Genomic DNA, 24,917 nt, shown 5'->3' with positions numbered 1-24,917 from the left:
AGGATATTACAGAGCTTGAGAAGGTGCAGAAAAGAGCAACCAAAATGATTAAGGAACTAGAGCAACTGTCCTATGGGGAGCGGTTAGGACGCTTAGGGCTGTTTAGCTTGGAAAGAAGGCGGCTAAGGGGAGACATGATAGAGGTCTATAAAATTATGCATGGTTTGGAGAGAGTGGACATAATACTAGAACACGGGGTCATCTGCTAAAGCTGGAGGGTGAGAGATTCAAAACAGATAAAAGGAAGTATTTTTTCACACAATGCATAGTTAAATTGTAGAACTCCCTGCCCCAGGATGTGGTGATGGCTGCCAGCTTGGAGGGCTTTAAGAGGGGAGTGGACATATTCATGGAGGAGAGGGGTATTCATGGCTGTTAATTAGAATGGATACTAGTCATGCTGCATACCTATTCTCTCTAGTATCAGAGGAGCATGCCTATAATTTTGGGTGCGGTGGAACACAGGCACGATGGTGCTGCTGCAGTCGTATTGTTTGTGGCTTCCTAGAGGCACCTGGTTGGCCACTGTGTGAACAGACTGCTGGACTTGATGGGCCTTGGTCAGATCCAGCAGGGCCTTTCTTATGTTCTTATGTTGAAACACTGGTGTTTTGTGTTCCCAGCAATTAAAGAGATTGAGCACTACATCAATGTCACAAGGTGGTTCTAGTCTGTAAGTGTGCGGTCTTCACTGTACACTATAGTAGTCTTGACAGGCAGGAACATAGGATATGCGAGAGGAAGCCTACAAGTGAGCTGAGAGCTGCTGCTGTCATGTTGACTGAGCCTGCATAATACTCAAGTTTTTCATAGCCTTGAGACAGAATTGCACACTGGCCTTGCTTCAGTCATTTGGTTGTCAGTACCATAGGAATATTCCAGGTCCACAATACTGGGAGTGTTGTTTCTTGAAGGTATTGTGATTGTGTTGATTTACTTTCTACAGTTCTCAAGGTCTGGGAGGGAGCACAGACAGGACTTGGTCATGGCATAGGGACACAGCATGCAAATATTTTGAACCTCTGGACAAGACCATAAGGAAACAATAACATCCAGTTTTACCTAACTGGGGCATAACGAAGTGAAGTAGTTTTGCTTGGAGCTAGAATAATTCAAGTTAAGTAAAAATATTTTAGCCTATTAAGATCTTTCTTCATTTACCTGCAGTGACTGAACATTTTATGTCCTCAGTTTCTTCAACATTGCTTATGGTGCATGTTGGGCTCCCCCGACCATGTATAAGAAGTTCTTTTGACTTCTAGTTGCCCTAATGAAACTATTGATTAATTACTTTAAATCAACATTCACTAGAAGCCTGGCCTGGATAGTCCAAGCTAGCCCAATCTTGTCAGATCTCAGAAGCTAAGTAGGGTTGGCCCTGGTTTGTATTTGGATGGAGGACCATCAAGAAATTCCAGGGTCACTATGCAGAAGAAGGCAATGGCAAACCACCTCTGTTTGCTTTTTGCTTTGAAAACCCAATAGAGTCACCATAAGTCAGCAGCAACTTGACAGCATTTTACACACACACTTTCACTATGAGTTAGCTTGCTGTAGAAATAATTTTTCAAGGTGAATAGTTGCTTTTTTTGAAACAAATACAAACTCTTGAGGCTCTCAGACTCCTGTCTATGGAAAGAAAAAGAGCAAATTTGGGTATAGAATGCCCAACTAACGTTCATTGAAATACAATATTTTTTATTGCTAGGCAATTTCTCCATTATAAATGTACTATGAGGCACAATTGATACTATTGATCAGGGACAGAAACAAGGAGGCCCTGTAGCAATTAATATTGTTCCAGCCAACCACATTGCCACCAATAATGAATACATAGAGGTTATGGTTTCATCAGGGTGATTGGATGGTTTCTGTGGATTCACCAAATGACTATTTCCAATATTAAGGAGCACTATAAGGGTGTGGTGTTTACCACGTCCAGCCAATAACCACATATTATTTAACTGGGCACTTTGCTATTCCCTCTTCGGTCTTTTTTTGTCTGCTAATGTAGCCTACAAGGGAGCCAGTCCTAGTGAAGAGCTTAATCATGAGGGCTAGCAGAGGAGACTCAAACTTGTAAAGCGGGAAAAGAAAACACTGTCCCCATACTTCAAGTTTTGAGAACTAATACGATATCCTAACTATCCATTAAAATCCCATTCAGATTTGCATTGCTTATCCAATGAGTTCATTCCTCTAAGAAGCTTGTGGTAGCACACTTGAGATTATCTGATTCTTTCCTCACAACAACCTATGTTAGGCAGAAAGAGTCTAGCTCAAGGCCACCCACCCTGGTTTATGGTTGAGCAGAGATATGATCCTGGGGTCCCACTTCCATATTCTAACCTATATCATGCAGGACCTCTAAACAGGGCTGCTGAAGTGATGAATCTGTACAGCACAGAAATAATGTGCCAGTGAAGCTCCCTAAATTATTGAACTGGCATACATATTTACAATACTGAGGGCTGGTTCATACACAAATGTAGATCACTTGCTTACTGCCACATCAAACAATGTAACCTATACATGTGAATGGGCTATGCAGACAGAACATTCATATCACATCCAACACAAAGTATTTTAGTAGAGATGTTTTCTACAGCGTGGTGTAGTGGTTAAGAGTGGTGGACTCTAATCTGGAGAACCAGGATTGATTCCCCACTCCTCTACATGAAGCCGGCTGAGAGAGGGAGGAGCTGTGTCTCAGTGGCTGTCAGGCCTCAGCAAGTCGATGTGTTCCTGGCAATAACTTTCCTCCAGACGATGCAGCGAGTTAAAAGTTTATTTCAGAAGAACAGCGATTTCAGCAGGTCAAAAGACTTAAGGCATACAGGTATGGGGAAATATTGAAACACTCGGTGTGCGTAGGTACGGAGGTCCGGGCTGGCCTCTCGGGGGAAAAACCGGTGCGCTCGGTTGGGTGCCACCCCGGAGCTGCTTCTCCCCGGCCCTCCTCAGCGAGGAGGGTTGCCCCTGGCCAGTATTTCTGGCAAAGATCTTCATCCGCAAGGAACGGGTTAGTGGACCGTACAAACATCCTGTTCAAAACTATTTCGATAGTACAAAAATAATAAAGAAGAGGTGATGCTAGCCTACTGTCAGGCCTCAGCAAGTCGATGCGTTCCTGGCAATAACTTTCCTCCAGATGATGCAGCGAGTTAAAAGTTTATTTCAGAAGAACAGCGATTTCAGCAGGTCAAAAGACTTAAGGCTAGCATACCGGTATGGGGAAATATTGAAACATATATAGGGTGGATACAATGGGGTTGATTGGATTATTGGAAACAAAAACACAATACCGAAGCTAACTACCGGTAAAGACTTGAGCAAAAGTATTCAGAGTTAAATGTGTGCGTTAAGTGGCTGATCTTCCCGGGCTCCCAGTATTGTCCTGCAGGACCCAGAATTAGATCAGCCATTACCGGGGCGGGTCTCCATTGAGCTGCAGATCTTGGGCAGGAGACCAGGTGCAAACGGGGAGGGACGGAGTGCAAAAGGACTCCATTTTGTCCATGGGGAAAACCATCTTGTTTCTATCCGGGGCCGGCGGAGAGCCTATCTGACAGTGGCAGACCATCTGCTTGGCATGCAGAAGGTCCCAAGGTCAATCCCCGGCTTCTCCAATTAAAGGATCTTGGCAGTAGTTGACATGAAAGACCTCTTCCTGAGAACCTGGAGAGCCTCTGCCAGTCTGAGTAGACAATACTGACTTTGATGGACCAAGGGTCTGATTCAGTATAAGACAGCTTCATAGGTTCATACGAGTGACCTTGGGCTAGTCACAGTCCTGAGAACCCTCTCAGCCTCACCAACCTCACAAGGTACTGGCGGGGGATGTAATTGGAAAGTGCTTTGAGACTTTTTACAGTAGAGGAAAATGGGGTATGAAAACCAACTCTTCTTCTTCTACATATAGTGCAGTAATAAAATGTAAAGGGGGGAGAATTGTGAACCAGCCTTCATATATACATACCCAAGGCACTTCCCCTGGAACCAAACAGCTGTGCTGGTTCACAGTGACAGGAATGGTCAAGGGAGGGGTCAGTAGGTATGGGGAGGTGTTAGTATCAAATTCACCAGCTTTTCATCACCTCATGCCACTAAAGTGCCACTACACCAAATGTTTCATGGAACCACAGCTTGTACAATTATGTTCCACAATCGTCTAGACACAATTGTCTAATGTGGCTTTCAGTAAATTTGACAATGCTCTGAGAAGTTCCAAAAAACTCTCTAAAGTTCTCCATAACACAGTTTGAACCCAGTGGTCCATAGGGCTAAGCAGATTTAGCTTTGTGATCTCCTTTTTATACATTATATTTAATGAGACTTGCTATTTTTAAAAAAAAAAAAACATGTCCCTGAGCACTATTATGAAAGTCAGGGAAAAGCATCAGATCGGCAGCAACTGGATCTCTGCGTATGCAAAGTCGATCTTCATTTGTTCCTAGGAATATATAAAAGAAAAGAAAACTGCCCTGGCCAATTACTGGGCTTTTCTTCTCTAAGGATAATTAGCACACCGGCATTCATAAGAGCAAGTTGGCAATTTAAAATCCCTCCAGGTGGATCACACAATGACAGGTACTTTAGTTTTATGTTGGTGTTTAATCCAGCATTTCAGAAGAATCTTTTAATGACCATCTACATTGGAGGCTGGGATTACAGCTCATCAAGGCCTGATGTCTCCTTTGTTATGAATTAAAGCGACTCAGAGTCAACTTGCAAAGGCTCTGCATTGTCGTTTTGAATGAACCAACCTACTTCGCGCCCACAGACAGCTCTGGAGCTGAAGGCAAAAGGTAGGAGTGGGTGACAGAGTTGTGCTAAGCACATTTTAATTATAGAGAACATGTTCTTGTGGTCTTGGTTTCAGAAGTTTTAATTGAGCCAGAAGGGGCAGGACTTTTCCATTATAAGAAACACTACTTGATGAAGGAGGGGAGATGAGCCATTAAAACAAACACACAAATCTGGGAGGCGCCACAAAATAAGGGAAAACAGCAGACTATAAGCCATTGGATGCTGACCTGGTATACTTCTCACCTCAGGGCTGCTTCATATATGAGTCCATCTCTTGGCGGTGCAGCATCAAGTGTTTACTTCCATATGTCAATAAGCCATCACTGATTATGCAATAGAGATATAGATTTCCTATTACCTTTTATCACCTCAATTGCAATGCTTCTTAGTGCAATTGGTACATACATTAAGATGGGTCATCAAGTGATGAGAAATGAAGTAGTGTTATCTTCAAATTCCTCTTTGTAAAAACCAAGCACATTCAATTATTTTGGAATGGATACCATGTCCATGGCTGGTACATTTCATTCCCATTCCAATTGTCTTCTGATTCTTCCCTGTAGATTATAACATGTTGCATATAAGAAGGTCCATTCAGCAACTTTTATTCACGCTTGCGCAAAAAGATCTGAGATAGGGTTCCAACGCTAACTGCTGAGGAAGAATAAATTGGGTTTTGTTTAGTCCTTTCATTTACCTACAGGTTATATATCAACATCAAGGGCATGATGGATCTAGAATAATTGCTCTTGGGGGTCACCCTTGAATATTATGGAAGCAATTGTTTTGTTATACAAATTAAATACATATTTTACAGAATGGAAGTAAACCACATTAATTTATTACCTTCTGAATAAAACGAGACATGTCTTTTGTATGGAGACCACATTTTTCTTCAGATCAAGAGACACTGAAAACTTTTGACAAATCCACTGAAGGGTGGAGTTCTGCTTCAGGTGGCCTTGTAGGCCTCCTTGGCATGTTTGCTCTCTTGTCCAAGACAATGCGGCCAAGGAATTCAGCACCATTTCAAATCTACATGGGGAGATCACTTGAAAGAAAAATTGGAGCACTGCAGCCTCTTGTACATGGATGGACTGATCCAGCCCTAGTTCTTGCCAGGTAGAAGTAGCTAGAGGGCTGGATCTCACAATCCATAAACATAAAGCTCTGATGGTCACCGATCCTCCTGGCTTTCTCCTCCACCTAGCGACCACTTCTGACCCTGAGAAATTTTATTCCCAGAGTCACAGGACATATGTGTGGCAATAAACATGTGGGACAGGAGGGTGCCATATGAACAGAGAAGGTGGCAAAATTGCTGTTCTGTAAGTGAAATATCAGCAGTCCTTGCACAGTCCTCGTGTGGCCCTTGCACTGGATACAAACCAGGAAGTAGGTCTTATATAACTTGGCTGGTGTCTGCTTGCTGCTGAGGGAGGAGATTGAAAGTAAGAAAATAAAGCCTTTGACCAGCTTCAGTCTTTCAAAAATGTCAACCCATGCTCTAGAGTCTTATGTTATTATTCAATGGTAACTCAAAATAGGGGTGCCTGACAGTGCCCTTGTCCCTGGACTCAGCAGTGTGATGGACTCACCCCTTCAGGAGGCATCAAAGGAGCCTGTCCTGCCATTACAGGAAGGCTGGAGGTGGGAACAGCCACTGGTATCGCACTCCATGCTGCTAGGAGGGCATGCCGCCCTGGGCTTGGCACCATCAACAACCAGAACTGAGAGGTCGGTGCTGTGGAGCTTGGTGTGACAGTCTTCCTCAAGCTCAGAGGTGATGCTGGACCCGAAGGTGGGAAGAGGAGGTGGTTGGGGCAAGGTGCCAGGCTCCAAGCCAAGGTGCCGGAGTGAGGGGTGGCCACAGTGGCAGCTAACACCCACAGCAGCAGAACATCACCAGCTGATGACAGCATCAGCCAGCAGTGAGCAACTGGGAGCCTAAGAATGGTTGGGAGAAGCTCCACAGAGGGAAGTGAGCTTCTCCCAGATAGTGGACTCAGGGGAGCAGGGAAAAGCAAGTAAGGAAGGGAGGCTAGTAGGCTCAGTCAGACCCAGGAGTAGAGGGGAGGGGCCAGGAAAGGAAGGAAGGAGAGAAAAGAGGGGAAAGAAGCTGATTTCCCCGGGGATTGGCTGGGACAGAATTGATAGAGGTGGAACCAAAGTGAGGGGAAGTATAAAAAGAAGCCTCTGTGTCCAGCTGAGGAGGAGAATAGAGTCATGTAGTCTGGTACAAGGCTGAGGCCTCCTTAGGGTAAAAAGAGACATTGGTGCAGCCAGCCTCCTGCTCTGTTCACCCTTTAAAAGGCTGCCTAAGGCTTATAGGAGGCAAGCAAGATGGAGGAGGGCAAGGAGCCCATGGCGGGCCAGGAGGATGCCCACAAGGGGAAAACAAAACGGGAACAGGAAATGTTTTAGAGAAGTATCTGAAAGTCTTGGATTCATCCCTGATCCAAGGACTGCCAAACCCACCCATAAAGTATTGCAAGTTTCCAGAAGGGAGGTAGTCGCAATGGTGGGCAAATAATTGATTTTGTATTAAATGGGAAATGTGCCAAGACTGGACAAACAAAAAGGCCCTTAAAAGGCTGGCATATGAGTGGCTTTTACGGCCATTGATACCCACATTCATATGCACTGGTTAACCTCTTAGCATTAGATTTCTGGATTGATGATGTGTGAACCAACTATATTTGAGGTGGCACTGTTCTATCTGTGGTATTTCATTTATAATGGTTCATTTAGACATTAAATTCATCACTTGGCATCACATCAAGTGATGGGCTCATATGTCTGAATCAGCTCTATTGAGACTGAAATGGAAATTTCTCAAAAGAGGTTGTGCTGATGGAACCATTCTATGACAGTCTGGCCTCCCCTTTGAGGATACAGAAGAGAGGGGGATGACAACCCAGTATTCCCATTAGTTGAACCTTGTGTGACCCATAATTAAGCTTGGTGTCATCTTCACAACTTAACATGATAAACATTTGGCAACACTATGCAGACCATGGCTGAAGAATGTTTAATCATTGCTCCCCACTCCCCCCACCCCCCAAAAAAGAACAGCTTATCTTCTGTCATTTATGGACCCCGGAGCTATGCCAAATAATTAAACAGCTGCAATGTTGATGAGAAATTGACTGTGACCGATGAGAAAATGGGTAAAGATCCTTGTTTTCTTACAAATTGCTTTGTTTTGTGCTGTTTTTTTTTCTGTAGCTGCAGATGTTTTGTGAAATGCCAGTGCGTTAAATTATCTCCATTACATAATTTGGCTGAGGAATGAAAGTTTATCAGTCTCTCACATAAATCTGAAATAACTTATGTATGATCAATGTTTTGGACTCACAATACGCTGTGGTGCATAGAAGTGTTTGCTTTTGGAATAGTTGGGAAGCATAAATAACAAAATGAAAAACAAAATCTTAATACAACCCTGCACAGTTTGCAGCCTACCACAGCCACTGGAATGTGCTCGACCATGAGCTTGACACCCTGGCTTTTTTTGCATACCTAGATAAACTGAAAAACAGGACATTTTCTGAGGCCTCATTAACAAGCCCCTAGATTTGGTGAGCTACATTTAGGGTTGCCAGGTCCCTCTTCGCTAGGGTTGCCAACCTCCAGGTAGGAGCAGGAGATCTCCTGCTATTACAACTGATCTCCAGCTGATAGAGATCAGTTCCCCTGGAGAAAATGGCCACTTTGGCAATTGGACTCTATGGCATTGAAGTCCCTCCCCTCCCCAAACCCCGCCCTCCTTAGGCTCCACCCCAAAAACCTCCTGCCGATGGCAAAGAGGGACCTAACAAACTTACTCTTCGCCACCAGCAGGACATTTGGGGGGGCGGAGCCTTAGGTGGGCCGTGTTTGGGGGGGAGGGACTTCAATGCCATAGAGTCCCATTGCCAAAGCGGCCATTTTCTCCAGGTGAACTGATCTCTGTCGGCTGGAGATCAGTTGTAATAGCAGGAGATCTCCAGCTACTACCTGGAGGTTGGCAACCCTAGCTACATTTAACATGGTGAATTAGGAGGTAGTGCAAGTTTTCCCTTCCAAATCACTTTTAAATTGGTTTCTTAGAGATGGAGGGACTGTTTATTAATTAAAACATGTATATGCTGCCTTCCCTGCCAACTATGGCAACTCAGTAACCACTTCATACTTGGTTGCTGTAAAATGTAAAACCTTCTTGTTGGTTGTTTTACAATTGTCTTCTTCATTGCATACCACCACCGTTATCCTCGGTTCTCTCATGCAACAAATAGGTGCTCTATGCTTTGGTTGACATCTCCTTGCTAGCACAAGAAAGGGAACTCTGTCCCGTATTCCCTAATGAAACATATAGGGCTGAAACTGCTTGAAAACTAACAAGTATGATTGACTGCCCTGCCTCACCGTGTACCATATTACAGCTAAGGTAATTGGGATTCTGAATTCTGATTTACAGTTGAGCATGACACATTCCCCTAGAATGCAGCGCAGATGATTGGACTTCTTAATTCTAACTGACTGGCCCATCAGTCATGATCCTGCTGCATCTCAGCACAACTTCTCGGGATTCTAAATCCCAACTGGGCGCCATCTGTTGCCACTGCGAAAGTAATCATCCCGGATTGACTAATATGTATTTATGACCTTAGACTAAAAAGGCTTGGTAGTTCAATGTGGCGACTTGAGAAGCTCTCTCATTGCTTTCCTTTTGCAAGCGGCGGTTAGACAAGGCAGAAACCTGACGGTTCCTTAGATAATAGCTTCAGTTCCACCAGCTTTTCCCTGTCGCGCAAGTCTGGACAGAACAGTTCAAGAATGGTTATTCAATGAAGTTAATTTACAATTGTTACACATTCGTCCAGAGATCTTCCCTCAAGGTTGCAGTACTTTTGTGGTAATATCATTTTTTTCTCCTGCACTAGATGCAATTCATTTTGTATTTGAGAAAATGTGTTTCTCTCCCACCCTCCTCCAGATCATGCATCCATTGCTATTGCTGTGTGGAATATGGTTGCCTAAACCTCACAGGCACCACTTGGATACTGCCTGTTATATGAATGGTAATGGAGTAGCACAGGTCTCTCCTCCTTCCACGTCCACAAACCATTTAGTAAGTTAAGTTTTCTTTTTAATGTTTTAGAAATGAACCACTGCATAGCATTCATCTAACCCATCCTCCCTTCAGAAATGCCTGCCATTTTTGTGGACATTTTGCTTTCTTTGATGACTATGTACTAAACTTTTTCAGCACTGAAGTGAATATTATGATCACCTATATTGCAGCCATACAGTTCCTTATTTATAGTCTACATGGTGATTTTTAGTGTTACATAAGGGGGTGGGAATGACAGGTCTGTGCCTCCAAGGAGTTTACAATCTAAAATCAACAGAGGTTGAAATAACAGAAGGAGGGGAGGGTGCAGCAAAGATAACAAGGAGTGAACGTGAGGGAAAGCATTTGCCCCTACTTAACGCATGGTTGCAGTTGGGAAAGATTCCATCCTTAGTTCTAACTAAGAGTTGTACAGCAACACAGTTTGTCTACCCATCACTCAGGAGCATTAACTATTGCCTGCTGTATCAGACCCCAAATATGCATTGGGTAGTGCACTATATTCGCTTGGAATGTGAACTTGCAAGGCAAATGTGCCCAACATCAAAGAGCAGTCAAGAAGGTCCAGCTGGGACATACTGCACATGGTTTGTGCTCCTAATGGAACAAGCAGATGAAAGCGTTGCCACTTCTCACGGGCAAAAAGGGTACGCTTGTATTTTAAAAGTATAAGCACTTAGCTGGATGCTTGTTGGTTGTATAAATTGGCCTTTAGCTGATCTGGCCACTGGCTACCTGAGTGGAAGGCGCTATGCAAATCTATAGAATGACCAGCCATTGTTTGTCGGTGCAGGTTGAAATGAATTCATTTCCAGTGTTTGAAGCAACATGTGTTCTAATGCTACTTGAGAACTTCAAACGCATTTAATTAGCCTACGATAGGAGAAAAACATACTAAAGCTGTGCTTTTAATCAAGGGAAGCAAACTGGCAACATTTCCATCTGGTATGAAAATGAGAGGTTATTCTGTTAATGTTTGTTACTGAAAGGAACAAGTCAGCTCTTTGACTCTCTAGGAGTTTGTTGGGATGGCTTTCGGATGATTTGCCTTCTGTGTATGGGATAGGGGGAGGAATGAGGCCCCAAATCATGAATCCGAGTGAAGTGAGCTGCTTCAGGTGGCAGAATGTGTCTTTCATTCATGTTTGCCAGGGGTTGAGCAGTCTCTTTGCACTAATGCAGTTAGGCCTGATAGACAATATCACCCCTCTGAGGAGGTACAGATGCCAGAAGTAAGAGCTCACTTTGAAAAGAGGCTCGGGTAACTCAGCTATTTCTGCTTAAATCTCATGTGCAGAAGAACTGTTCCTTGACTAATATGTGACAACATTAAAAGTTTGAGTTCATGACAACCATATCTAAGCTATTTGCTTACAAAAATGTGAGCACATGTGTATAGCATTTTTCTCATTTCTTAGTCCATTTTCATGCTCTGTTCAGCTCAAGCCTCCAAATACAGTCTTCTCCCAGGAAGCTTTATCTCCCAGTTCTAGACCAACAGGCTCATCCTTAGTTTCCCAAAAACAACTGGACCTAGGCCTAAGACTGATACCTGAATCAGTCAGCAAGGAGTGAAAACAACCCAGATACTAGGGTTGCCATGTCCCTCTTTGCCACCGGCGGGAGGTTTTTGGGGCAGAGCCTGAGGAGGGGGGGTTGGGGAGGAGAGGGACTTCAATGCCATAGAGTCCAATTGCCAAAGCGGTTGGAGATCAGTTGTAATAGCAGAAGATCTCCAGCTAGTACCTGGTGGTTGGCAACCCTACCAGATACCAATGTTCTTTTCCTACCTCACAAGGCTGAGAGAACTATCAAAGCAAACAGGACAAAGATTACCAGACTGGTGTGTATGGGGCAAATCGACTAATGTCTGGAGCACCCATTAAGGGTTTGGAATACCTGCCAGCTTAGGGGGTAACTAGAGACTGTGGTGAGGTAGCAGCAGAGAGAGGGCTTGGGCCTTACGTAGCTTGTGTATACATGTGACAAGCCTGAGGGCTCACTCTTGGGCTGCTTCCACACAAATGTTTTGCTCCAGTCTGGCATCCAAACTGGAACAGGTTTTTGTTTCTAGTGATCACCTAATCATCCACTTTCCCCGTTTTTGCCTGCTTTGATGCAATCTTTTCCAAACCTGGTTTGATGCGATCTTTTGGGAAAGTTTGCAGGGAAAGCACCTTTGCACATCCTATGAATGGGAAAGTGCACGTTTTTGAAGATCCTGCCCACATTTTCCTTTCTCTCCCTCCCCCGTCCCACTGCCACCCTCTTAACTCCCAGAGATCTTTCAATATCAACAATTGCTATATCTCTACAATGAAAAGGGCTAGATACTCATTTTTAAAAAAAAATTAAGTGGGAATTCGGAGGAACTAGTAGACTGTGGCAATAGACACAAAGCTATTGAGATATAGTGATCTAGAATCATCACTGGGTAGAAGCAGCCTCACTTACCATTTGCCTTCTCTTTTCTTTCCTGGTGTGCTCAGTGAATAGCTAACAAGATGTCAGCATCAGAGAGGGAAACAGAAGAGATCACCCCTTGTATAAGCCGTAGGGCTGTCAGGTAGACAGAGAGAGAAAGATGGTGGGTGGCACAGCGTGGGGCATAAAAAAAGGAGACATCGCTAGAAAGAGAAGGAAGACCGGCAAAAGTGTTTTTGGACACACTGCAGTGGTTCAAAAGGAGAGGATGTAGCAGATTGTACATGCTCGCAGTCATCTTTAGGGTTGTCAGCTCTCTGTTGGGAAATCCCTGGAGATTTGGGGGCAGAGCCTGGGGATGGCAAGGTTTATGAAGGGGAGGGACCTCAGCAGGGTATAATGCCATAGAGTCCACCTCCCAAAGTGGCCATTTTCTCCAGGGGAACTGATCTCTGTCATCTGGAGATCAGTTACAATTCCAGGAGATCTCCAGGCACCACCTGGAGGTTGGCAGCCCTACTTTCTTCACATATCCCAGGATCCTGTGCTGTAGGATTCAAATGTTCACCTGAGCTGTCATAAATGAAGCTCTGACATACTTTGTGCTGCCATTTATACAATACTGGTTTCGTTTAAATAAGAGTCATTTTCTGCTTTTGTGGTAGCAGTTTGCTGAGAAATCTAATCTGATATATTTAATTAACTTTCTGAGATTATTTTCTTTGTAAGGGAATCAAATGCTCTTTTCAAGTCTTTTTTCCTCCAGAGTCTTCTTGATTGTGTGGCTTAGTGGCATTTTAGGAGCACTGAACATAGGGAGGGATATGTTTGATCTGATCCATGTATAATGTACAAACACTGCTGCTCCCAGCTCATTCTTCATAATAACTATTGTATAATAGAATTCCCACCTCGCCCATTCCCACTTTAAATATGGACATTTATGAAATGCTAAGGTAGCCACTCTGGCTTCAGTGTACAATCAAAATATGTTCAATGTGAAGATGCTGGCTTATAAAACTGATCTGTTTTGTGTAAAAGGATGAGGGAATCCAGAGGGATGTGAAGGAAAAGAAAGACATAATGCTCATTGGCAACATTATCATTTCTGTGTTCCAGAGCTGTTTGTGGAGATTCAGCGGTGTGTGTGGGGGGGGGGGGGAGAGATTTGCCTTGACTGCCCTTGGAATTGGCAGAAAAAAGAACATTTTTTCCAGTTTCCTTACTTGTACCTCTTTAGTGGGCAGCCCCAATCGCACAATGTGTTGGTGAAGATGAGAAAAGGACCTGTAGGCTTCCATATTACAAGGAACTGTCAGGAAGTACTGGAGCAGTTATGTTCCAGAGCTGACTGTGCAGATTTGTCCTGTGCAACCTTCCAATTACTTCTAGTTCCCTTTTTTAATTTTTTTAATTTTTCTTGTTTCTACTTCTTTAATGGGCAGCCCTCAGTGGTTAACGTATTAACAAAAGTGGGAAATGATCTGTGGACTCCACTACTGGGACAGCAGTCAGAATGAACTATTGCCATAGATTGGAACAGTTATCTGGAGGCAGAGTTACAGTCCTGTGACAGATGCACTTTTATGCTCCTCTAGTTTACTGCAGGACCAGGTGAGCACTGCATACACGGCAAGGGGAGGGTTACCGTTTGGGGTTTTTGATTCAGATGCCAAAATATCCTGAGTTGGCTCTGATCTCGGTCCCTTTGAAAGCCAACTCCTCAAATTTAAAAATGAAATAGAATTTAAAACATAGAAATATACTACTACTATTACTCACTATCATCATCATTCAGTGTGGCCTGAATGATTTGAGACCTTAGGTCAAACGAGTAGACCATTAAAAGAAAGCCAACTCAAAGTTGCTAAGTATCCTTAGGCTCCCAGTTTTGGAATACATAAGATTGAGCCATATGATGCAAAACCTTAAGCCAACTCATTTTGCTAAAAACTAGGTCCAGGGTGGATTGAAATAAATAGGTAAAGCTTAAACAACTCATCCATCAACACAAGATCTGTTTTGAATATCAAGTAAGCCGACTTGGGCTGGAGGATAATTTGTCATTTTTACAGAGCTCTAGACTGCTTTTATGCACTGGCCAGAGGGGTGTATTCTAAAAAGCGCTAAATGATGAATTTGATGAAGCAGGCTGCTGCCTATAAAAGCTCTTGTCACAATAACCCATTAAGCAGTGATGCCAAGAGTCATAGTGAGAGTGTACCATGCACACAGGAGGCCTTCTAAGTTTCCCTTGTCTGAAAGCAGCCGCTGTATTGCCCAACCAGCCTCTCTCTAGGCTTGAGGAAACGTTGGAGTCATTTCTGATGCAGCACAAGTACATGACAGCTCTTGTTCCTACTTCATCTCCAGCAAATTTGCAAATGTTTCAACCACGGTTATTGGAGTCCTTTTCCCCCTCAAAATGTCATTTTCTCTCTTTTGCATTAGTTATGGAGACATGGTGCCCAAGACAATTGCTGGCAAGATATTTGGCTCTATTTGTTCGCTGAGCGGCGTGCTGGTCATTGCTCTGCCTGTGCCAGTTATCGTCTCCAACTTCAGCCGGATTTACCATCAGAATCAAAGAGCCGACAAGAGAAGAGCTCAAAAGGTAAGACGCTAATGCATCCAAAGCTGTCCTGTTTGGATTAGGTTTGCCGCTAATGCTGCTTTACCGGTGTTGGTAAGGCCTAGCAAAACAGTAACTTGGAGAAGTCACCTTTTGCCTATCGAAGAGATTTCTTTTACAGGATGATTTAAAAGGTAAAGGTCCCCTGTGCCAGCACCGGGTCATTCCTGACCCATGGAGTGACGTCACACCCTGACGTTTACTAGGCAGACTGTATTTACGGCGTGGTTTGCCAGTGCCTTCCCCAGTCATCTTCCCTTTACCCCCAGCTGGGTACTCATTTTACCATCCTTGGAAGGATGAAAGGCTGAGTCAACCTTGAGCCGGCTACCTGAAACTGACTTCCGTCGGGATCGAACTCAGGCCATGAGCAGAGCTTGGACTGCAGTACTGCAGCTTACCACTCTGCGCCACAGGGCTCTTACAGGCTGATTTGCACAAGCATTGTCACTGCTCAGTGACTGTTACTCAAGTAAACCACAGACAGAGCACTTCAGAACATCTCACCATACCTCATACATAAGGATGCAGTCCGTACATTCAACTGTGAGTTGCTTAGTCTTGGGTGGTCAAGTGATGAGGAATCAACAGTTGAACATGCCTGTGTAATTCGGCCAGAAATTTCAGCAGAGGCCATCACTACATCTTGGTGTTAGAAAGTGGTGATATAGTCCCAAGGATAAGAGCCTCTTCTGTGTGACCTTTTGATAGAAGTTTTTAACACCCCTGCAGCAAACCAGATTTGTCAATAGTGTAACAAAACAGCACAGTGTTTTTTAGCAATAATGTGTTGATTATGAAGGCCTATCCACACTCATGGCCATTGATAGTGATGGACTTCAGATTGATATGTCAGCACCTACTAGATATAGAAATGCAGACCCTAACCTCCCTAGCTAATAGACACTGTTCCTTCATGTTTCATGGTATTACTCCAGTTTATGGAGCTGCAGCTTCCTACTTGTCTTATTTGGAGACACCGGACATTGGCAGAATGCTTGCTAGACTTAACATTCTTCCCTCAGCTATCCTACAAGAAAGATACAAAGGAATCCCTTTTATTGATAGGTATTGTCCATGTAAGACTGGGGATCCTGAACATTTAACTCATGTGCTGTTGTACTGCCAGCTTTACATGAGGCCGAGGAATACTTACATTAAACCCCTACTGCCTAGTGAACAGAGTCTTTCAGATCAGCAGTCGGTGATGTACCTTTTATCTGATAGAAACCCTACCGTTACCCAACAAGTAGCTAGTTTTCTCCTGTCAGCACAAAGGATCTGCGAGCAGTTTGTACGTACTTCTAAGTAATGTCCTTTTAATGTAATCTGTTTTAACTGATTTTGTAATTCTGTTTATGGTATTCTGATGTAAATGCCTAATAAAGGTAATGATGATGATGATGATGATGATGATGATGATGATGATGATGATGATGATGATGATGATGATGATGATAGTGATGGACTGAAATTATGTCTGCAACCCATGACCACTGGTGATAAGAATGTTGGAAGAACTGTGCTGAATCAGACCAATGGTCCATCTAGCCCAGCATCCTGTTTTCCAGAAGGGCTGGCCTAATGCCCTGGAAGGCTCACAGCAGACACAGAGGCTGAAGCCTGACCCTAATGCTGCCCTTACCAACTGGCATTCAGATGTATACTGCTTCCAAGCACAGAAACATCATTCAGCCATCATGGCTAATAGCCATTGATGGATTTATCCACTATGGATTTGTCTAATCCAGTGTCACCCAAACTTGCAGCCATCACTACATCCTGTCATTCCCCAAGTTAATTAGGTTTTCTGTGAGGAAGGACTTTCTTTGTCTATCCTGAATCTGCTGCCAATGATTGTTATTTGGTACCTTCAAATTACAGTATTTTGGAATAGGGAGGAAACTCCCTCCATCCACACCATGCATAATTTTGTAAAACTCTGCAATGTGTGTGTGTGTGTCCCCCGCCCCGTTGCCTTTTTTTCCTAAATGGAGCACCCCTCAACTCTTTTGCCTTTCGTTATAGAGGAGGTGTTTCAACCCCTTAATTGTTTTGATTAAGAGAGAGCCAGCGTGGTGTAGTGGTTAAGAGTGGTGGTTTGGAGCGGTGGAGTCTGATCTGGAGAACCAAGTTTGATTCCCCTCTCCTCCACATGAGCGGTGGAGGCTAATCTGGTGAACTGGATTTGTTTCCCCACTCCTACACACGAAGCCAGCTGGGTGACCTTGGGCAAGTTACAGCTCTGTTAGAGCTCTCTCAGCCTCACCTACCTCACAGGGTGTCTGTTGTGGGGAGGGGAAGGGAAGGTGATTGTAAGACAGTTTGAGTCTTCCTTAAGTGGAGAGAAAGTCAGCATATAAAAACCAACTCTTCTTCTTCTTGATTACCAATTTTTTACATCTTTTTGAACTATATGATATTTCAAATTTTGCCACAGCACAGATCTATACAAAGGGCATTACAGTATTGGTTGTTTTAATTTCAGTACCTTCCCATAACACATAATTTGCCTTTTTCAACACCGCCAACACAGTGATTCGGCATTTTAACTGAGCTATCCACGATGGTCCCATGACCTGGTCAGTCACCACAAGTTCAAGTATCAGTCCTCATACAGATCCCTGACAGTTCCCAAGAACATGCACCTGAGAGTAATCATTATTGAATAGATGGAGTAGGATACTGAGTAGACCTGCTGAGAATTTGTGGGGGATACAATTACTTATTTCCCCACATTATGAGAACTCTCCATTTACTCCTACCTTTGCATCCTGCCATGTCACCAGTTGCTAACTCATGAAAGGATTTGTCTTTGTATCCCATTATTGTTAAGTTTACTCAGGCACCTCCAATGAGGGATGTATCTATGTTTTATCGATATAGATCAATATACCACTTCTGATATTAACTTCTGACTAGTGATTATCATTACTCGCGTTAAACTTGTTTCTGCTGGAGGTATAACACCCTGAATTTATTCCTCTTGGAATGCATATTGTTCATGCATAATTAACAATAATCACTACTGTATTTGATAGAATATGCTATAAAGCTTCCAATATGGATTGGTGGATAGTAAGAGAACAGAAAAAAACTGCACTTTCATGATGTTGATCATTGTGGGTTCAATTGTATCTAAAAGAGGAGTGTAACAGAGCAATGTAAAATTAAGAAGGTGTGTGTGGGGGGAAATCATCTGAAATTGCATAGGCCACTATAGTTGCCAGCTTCTTCCGACTTGACATGATCCTGACTGGACCCATTCTCACTTGGAACAAGTTAGCAACACTTAGTCCTTGGGGTGGGGAAGGCCTTTGGAGGCGGCATGACCCCTGTGCCAGCGGAAGTGCCACTTGAACCATCCACACGGGCACTTACACCGGCACCAGGACACTTACACTGGTGCTGGGGAGCAGCACAGCAGCGTGAGGCACAGGGGCTTGCGCCAGCACCAAAAAGCACATTCCTGGGGGCAGGGCTGACTAAAGTTACCTCCTAAGCCCTTTCACCCCGTGAACGCCCATTTTTGCCAGCATTAACTTATGCCAGCACAAATGGTGGCATAGCCCCATGGAACTGCATGCAGCAGTTCCACGAGGCTTCAAGGTATTGTCCTGTGTGGCTTGCTGTCTTCGGCACAGCAGACCACTCAGGAGGCGGTCCAGCTGTGCCATGGCTGCACCATTGCCTGCTGCAGTGAATCCCCCCGGCTGCAGTGAAACCCCCCTGCTGCAGTGAATCCCCCCTTTCAGGATTGCACTGTAATCATATGCAAATAATGATGTTTCTGAAATCCCTGTATGCTGAATTTCTCCTTGAATATAGGAACTTCACATTGTTGAGAATGTTTACCGGAACCTATCTCATAATGTTGGTATGCAAGGTTCTTATGGAATTGTGTTCAACAGAAATATAGTGTCCAGATCACGTGAAGATGGTATCGCTTTACTCTGCTGTGGTTAGACCTCACCTAGAGTATTGTGTTCAGTTTTGGGCACCACAATTTAAGAAGGATGTAGACAAGCTGGAACATGTCTAGAGGAGGGCATCAAAGATGGTGAAGGGTCTGGAGACCAAGTCCTATGAGGAAAGGTTGAAGGAGCTGGGTATGTTTAGCCTGAAAAGGAGAAGACTGAGAGGGGCTATAATAACCATCTTCAAGTACTTGAAAGGTTGTCATATGGAGGATGGTGCTGAGTTGTTTTCTGTTGCCCTAGAAGGTCGGATCAGAACCAACGGGTTGAAATTAAATCAAAAGAGTTTCTGTCTAGACATTAGGACGAATTTTCTAACAGTTACAACGGTTCCTCAGTGGAACAGTCTTCCTCGAGCGGTGGTAAGTTCTCCTTCCTTGGAGGTTTTTGAGCAGGGGCTAGATGGCCATATGTCAGCAATGCTGATTCTATGACTTTAGGCAGTTCATGAGAGGGAGGGCATCTTGGCCATCTTCTGGGCATGGAGTAGGGGTCACTGGGGGGGTGGAAGTAGTTGTGAATTTCCTGCATTGTGCAGGGGGTTAGATGAGCCTGGTCGTCCCTTCCAATTAAGATTCTTTGATTCTATGAATGCACACCCTAAAAACACTTAAAATAAAATAAAATAAACTTTGCTAAAGCAGTTATTATTGGCCCTGACCTGGATGGCCCAGGCTAGCCTGATCTCGTCAGATCTCAGAAGCTAAGCAGGGTCAGCCCTGGTTAGTATTTGGATGGGAGACCACCAAGGAATACCAGGGTTGCTGTGCAGAGGAAGGCCCTGGCAAACCACCTCTGTTAGTCTCTTGCCATGAAAACCCCCAAAAGGGGTCGCCATAAGTCGGCTCTGACTTGATGGCACTTTACACACACACACACACAGTTATTATTGAAAGGTGTTATTGCTCATAAGGGATTGGTTTATGTTGCTTAAGAGCACAATGAAAAACATACCCTTTGTGTGGCAAAAATAATTATTTGTATTTTAATGCATTTGTAATGTTTTCATTTAATTTTTGGTTTATTTTTATATTGCAAAGAAAAGGGAAGATCTAATATATATTTTTTCTCTTGGGAAAACCAAATAGTTTTTAAAAATACAATCATAAATATACAAGGAAAAATCCATTATCAACTATTTTAATTTTTTTCCTGAAAGACACCTAGAGCAGAACTTGACAGCAAAGTGGAAACATGGCATAAAAACAGGGGAACTATGGGAATGCTCTCATCTCTCTTGTAATAGTGAACAGGTGGCGGATTAGTCTTTTCCTGATGCTATGTCTCTGGTGATTATTACTCCTATATGTTGAAAGTGTACTCCAAGCTCTGTGATGTTTGGCCTCACAACAACTCCATGAGTTGGGACACTCTTTTCTTTTCTTTTCTTTTTTATAAATGGAAAATTGAGGGACAACTTCCTGCTCAAAGTCATTCGGGTAACCGCCCCCTCCCCTCTATTTGACTTTTACATTTACCAGGTCATCACGCTAGGCTTTCTGAACGGGGCCAGTGTGTGCTGCACACTGCAGCAACCACTTGGAGCCAAGCTGCGAAAATTTATCTAATTGATGGCTTTTGCTTGCTGGATTCCTTCAGGCAATCAAGCGCTGCAATTTAGAACGACAAAAACCAGCACTGATTGGGACAATGAAATGCCTGTCTGAATCTTCCGCCTTTACAAACTCATGTCCTTCAAGCCCATTTGATCACACAGTCCCTCATCCCTGTGTAGCTTCCTTAATGCCATTGCAATATGGGGCAGGGAGGAGGAGTGGTGCATTTACATTTCATGACAATGGAATGTCTGGAAATTGAGTGTTGTGACTTGAATAGTAAGGATGGGTTGTGGTGTTTTGTTGCGATGCTGGGGATTTCAGATCTGCAAAGTGACAGAGGATGCTATTGACATTATTAGGTACTGGATCTCGTTAGCTAATGCATGGGTGGCCAACCAAGGAATTTATAACCTATGTTGAAAGGAGGAGGATCGCCCAAGGACCTCATTATGGTATCCATAGTGCCTTCCTAAAAAAGAATTATACTCTTCTAATTTCATTGAAGTCAGTGGGCTTGGAAGGGGGTAAATGTACTTAGGATGACAGTGTTCAGTTCAGTTTAATTCATTACACGTTCAGCTCAAAAATATTAATACAAACTATAAAAACTACCACATACAATACCAAGACCAACCAAAAAAAATACTTATATGTGCTATTATAATCCAACATTTCAAAATTCTCACACGCATTTCACAAAAGAGGGGGTCCGTTTTTAAAGACTCAGCCATCTGCTTTTGTACTGTGCATGCCATTATACAAAATTTTGTTACATTACAAGTGATTTCTTTAGAGGAATCTGAAAGGAGGAAGGAGGTACAGAATTGCTGTGATCTTCCTTGGAATTTATTAAAATCAGCATAACATATTGGGAACATATATCATTATAGTAGGGACAATGTAATAATACATGATCAATTGTCTCAACCTTTCCCATTTGACAAGGGCAAACCTGTTGGGAATAAGGAATGTGACGATATCTGCCTTCCAGAAAAGCTGAGGGCAAGGCATTGAAACGTGCCAAAGGGAAGGTTCTCTGGTACTTAGGAATCTCTAAGGCAGTGAGATAGTTTGCTGGGGGGGAAATTCTTACTATACTGTGTTACTGTAGGGTTGAAGGGCCATGTCCCAGATCTGTTGCTTAATTATTTCTTTGGCTTTCTGGAAACCTAGATGTAACAAGGCTGTGGGGGAGAAGCCCATTGCTTTCAAAGGTGGGAAACTTTGCCAGGCTCTTCCATAGTGAAGCATAGCAAAGTTTGCAATAGAGAATCTGACCACGGCCACTTCACTATTTCTTCTCTATGGAGGAGGATGGGGATCACCCCTTCCAGACCCCATAAAACTGGGCCCCCGAACCCAATCTTCACCAAACTTGGGGGCTCATACAAGGAGAGTCCCTTGCAGTTATGCTGCAAATGTGGGGGCTCTACCTCAAAAAATGCCCCCCAGGAGCTTTGCAAAAAATCCCCATAAGCACAAATGCCCCATTTTTTTCGGGTTTCCCAAAAATAAGCCGAATTCCCATATTTACCGGCATGGGAATTCAGCTCTCTTTTTTTTCTTTTCTTTTTTTTCTTTTTTTTTCTTTTTTGGCTTTCCTGAAAAATTCAGGCCAAATAAACCCAAACCCGAAAGTGACCGAATTTTTGTGTGTGTGTGCACAAGCCTAATACCAACAGGATTGAACCCGGGACTTTCTTTATGCAAAGTAGAGCCATGACCCCTCCCAGAGCTCCTTGCTTTGGCAGTAAACCACTGACATTTTATAAAGCAAGCTCAACAGCAACACGACAGCAACCGAAATCCACAACGCCAACGTTGTATTTGTTCTGTTGGCATAAGGGGCTTGCTAACAGTTCTAACAGCAGCCCAGTGGGTGTAACGAGAAGATAGAGTCACACCATAAATCAACACTTTTGTTTTAGAAAAACAAGTCATCCTATAAATGCTGACACTTCAAAGGTTCGAGCAAGTTTTTCTTTCCTGGCAGACGTGAACATTAAATAATGTTCTCAGTAAATCTGAAAATAAAACAAAAGGCAGCGGATGGGACTGTCTGGCATTTTTAATCCTCTAGGGTAAAATCTCTGGTAATTGACTTTCTTCTAATTAGCTCTAATAGTACCTGGGCACCTCCTTGTCTTTTGCAGGGAAGGCTGAAGCAAAGCTCTCGCACATCACCGTGTCTGCTCGTAAGTCCAAATGACAGGCAGAGCAAAGCGAGCCGTAATGAGTCGGGTTTCTTTCTTTTTTTCTTTTTTCCCCCTCTGCAACAAAGGATGAGGAACAATCTATTATTAAATATCTGGTTTATAAACACTGAAAGGAAACAGCAAATGAAAATGACGAAGCTGTAAGAGAAGAACCCATGAATAAAACATGAGCCCATTTCCTTGGATCATGCCGGCAATCCGATGCAATTTGAAAAAAAGGTTTGGGCTGTAAGTGGGGCTTTCCACCGTCTACTATCCCCTTCTGTTTTTATTTCTTGCACTGATCTCCTGCCTCTTCCTTTAGGAAGCTCAGAGATGCCTTCCAGGTATTCTTCAGCTATGCTGTGACTAGGCTGAGAGTTGCGTCAGCTTTAACAGGGTGGTCTCAGATTATACTTCGCAAACTGATGGCGCTGGCATAGGTTTGGCATGGTTGACTTACCCAGAGGCTTGCAGGTGTTTTTTTAAAATCCTAAAATCAGCTTGGAGCTGATTCCTGGGCCATAACTAGCACAGAAAGGATTCAGCTTTCAGTATGTTCATTCCAGCACTTTTCCAAAGCACTCCAATCCAATTTTACAATTACACAAAAAAACCCATCTTGAGTGAACAATTCAGTCTGAACTAGCACTTCCTATTAAGGGGGGGATGCAGCTCAACAGGTAATGAACATACCTGCCTTATTTTACAGCAGTGCAATTGAATATCATGCAGCAACAATGTCACATGTTACTGGAAATTTAATGCTAGAAAACAGATTCCTGTTCATTCTTCCCTGATTTATTTGAGCATGAAACTTTCAAACTTTAACATTTAGTATCATTATAATAAAATGCAGCAAACGCATGCCCAACTGAACCGGAAACATACCGAATAAATGCAAATCCGGTAAATTTCTGGTTCGGGTTTACCAAGTCCACAAAATCTGGCAGGTTAGCAAAGCCGGATTTGCCATTCTCAAATATCCAGCTTTCTGTGGGTCCTACGGGGGCATTTTTACAGGTAGAGGTCCCAAATTTTCAGGGTTGCTAGAAGGGACTATCCTTGCAAGAACCCCCACATTTGGTAAAGATTGGGTCAGGGGGTCCAGAATTATGGGGTCTAGAAGGGGTTGCCCCATCCTCCTCCATCCTCCTTGGCATTCGGGTTTTCCCAAATAAAAAAAGGTCATTTAAGCCCGAAACCGAATTAAACCAATTTTTTTTGTTTTCAACAGCCCTAGCCCAATCAGAGCTCCAGCAGCATGACCTACCCAATTTTCCCAATACCATTTTAAGCACACTTCAGCTACATCTGTGATAATCTGCAGCAATATTCACACCTTCCAACCTCTCGTTCAACAAAAATACCACATCACCTGCTTAAAATAGCACTTGTGATCACATAGAATCTGAAAGGAAACAAATGTGTTTTTATTTAAAAAAAAAAAGATGGCATTCCCCCACTTAAACAGTTTAACACTCTGTATTGTTAATGTAATTTTCAAGGATCAGGGGTTCAACTAGTCTGTCCTATGTTCTGATCAGGAACACCATTTTATAAAGTAGCCCATAGGTCTGCCAACCTCCAGGTGGGGCCTGAAGATCTCCTGGAATTTCCATTGATCTTTAGACTACAGTGTCCGCTTGAAGAAAATGGCTGCTTTAGAGGATGGACTCTATAGCGTTATACACTGCTGAGGTCCCTCCTCTCCCCATACCCCACCCTCCCTAGACTCCACCACCCCAAATCCCCAGGAATTTCCCGATGAATAGTTGACAGCCTTACCAATGCAGCAGTCAAAGATCTCTGAAGTAGCAACTGTCTGCAACAATACGCAAAACAGTTTTTCCCACATAGTCAGTTCCTTCCACTGCCCAAAATGATCCTTGATCATTCTGTTTCTCTTTTTTGTCTTCTCTGACTATTTGTTTGTTTTGCTAAGTTAATATCTGTTGCAAACCTTGATGTTGACATGATTGATTGCTGCTCTTATCATGTTAGTGTTGCTAATAGACACAAACACAAGTGTGATGCATTTTCTCATCACATTTGAATTTCTAATTCTCCCAGCGCTGGGGGAATTGCTTAGTAAAGTTGTATTAAGTTTAAATAGATAAGTAATTTTCACATACCCAAAATTGTAGGGATGCTAAAGTTAGAGCAACACACACACACTCATGATGCTTTCTCTGAGAAGGTGTG

General features: G+C 43.3%; 1 protein-coding gene across 2 annotated transcripts in view; it reads left to right on the top strand.

The window, feature by feature from the left end:
- Window positions 1–24,917, top strand: part of KCND3 (potassium voltage-gated channel subfamily D member 3) — a 392,265-nt gene that overhangs the window by 285,401 nt on the left and 81,947 nt on the right. For both annotated transcript variants that reach the window (XM_056845194.1, XM_056845193.1), the window contains exon 2: window positions 14,801–14,963. In XM_056845194.1, the coding sequence (XP_056701172.1) occupies window positions 14,801–14,963 (163 nt within the window). The remainder of the gene's footprint in view (window positions 1–14,800; window positions 14,964–24,917) is intronic.

This window comes from Euleptes europaea, chromosome 2 (assembly GCF_029931775.1).
Source record: "Euleptes europaea isolate rEulEur1 chromosome 2, rEulEur1.hap1, whole genome shotgun sequence".
Classification (NCBI taxonomy): domain Eukaryota; kingdom Metazoa; phylum Chordata; class Lepidosauria; order Squamata; family Sphaerodactylidae; genus Euleptes; species Euleptes europaea.
The sequence above is the reverse complement of the archived record's forward strand: the minus strand, read 5'-3'. Positions and strand labels throughout refer to the sequence as shown.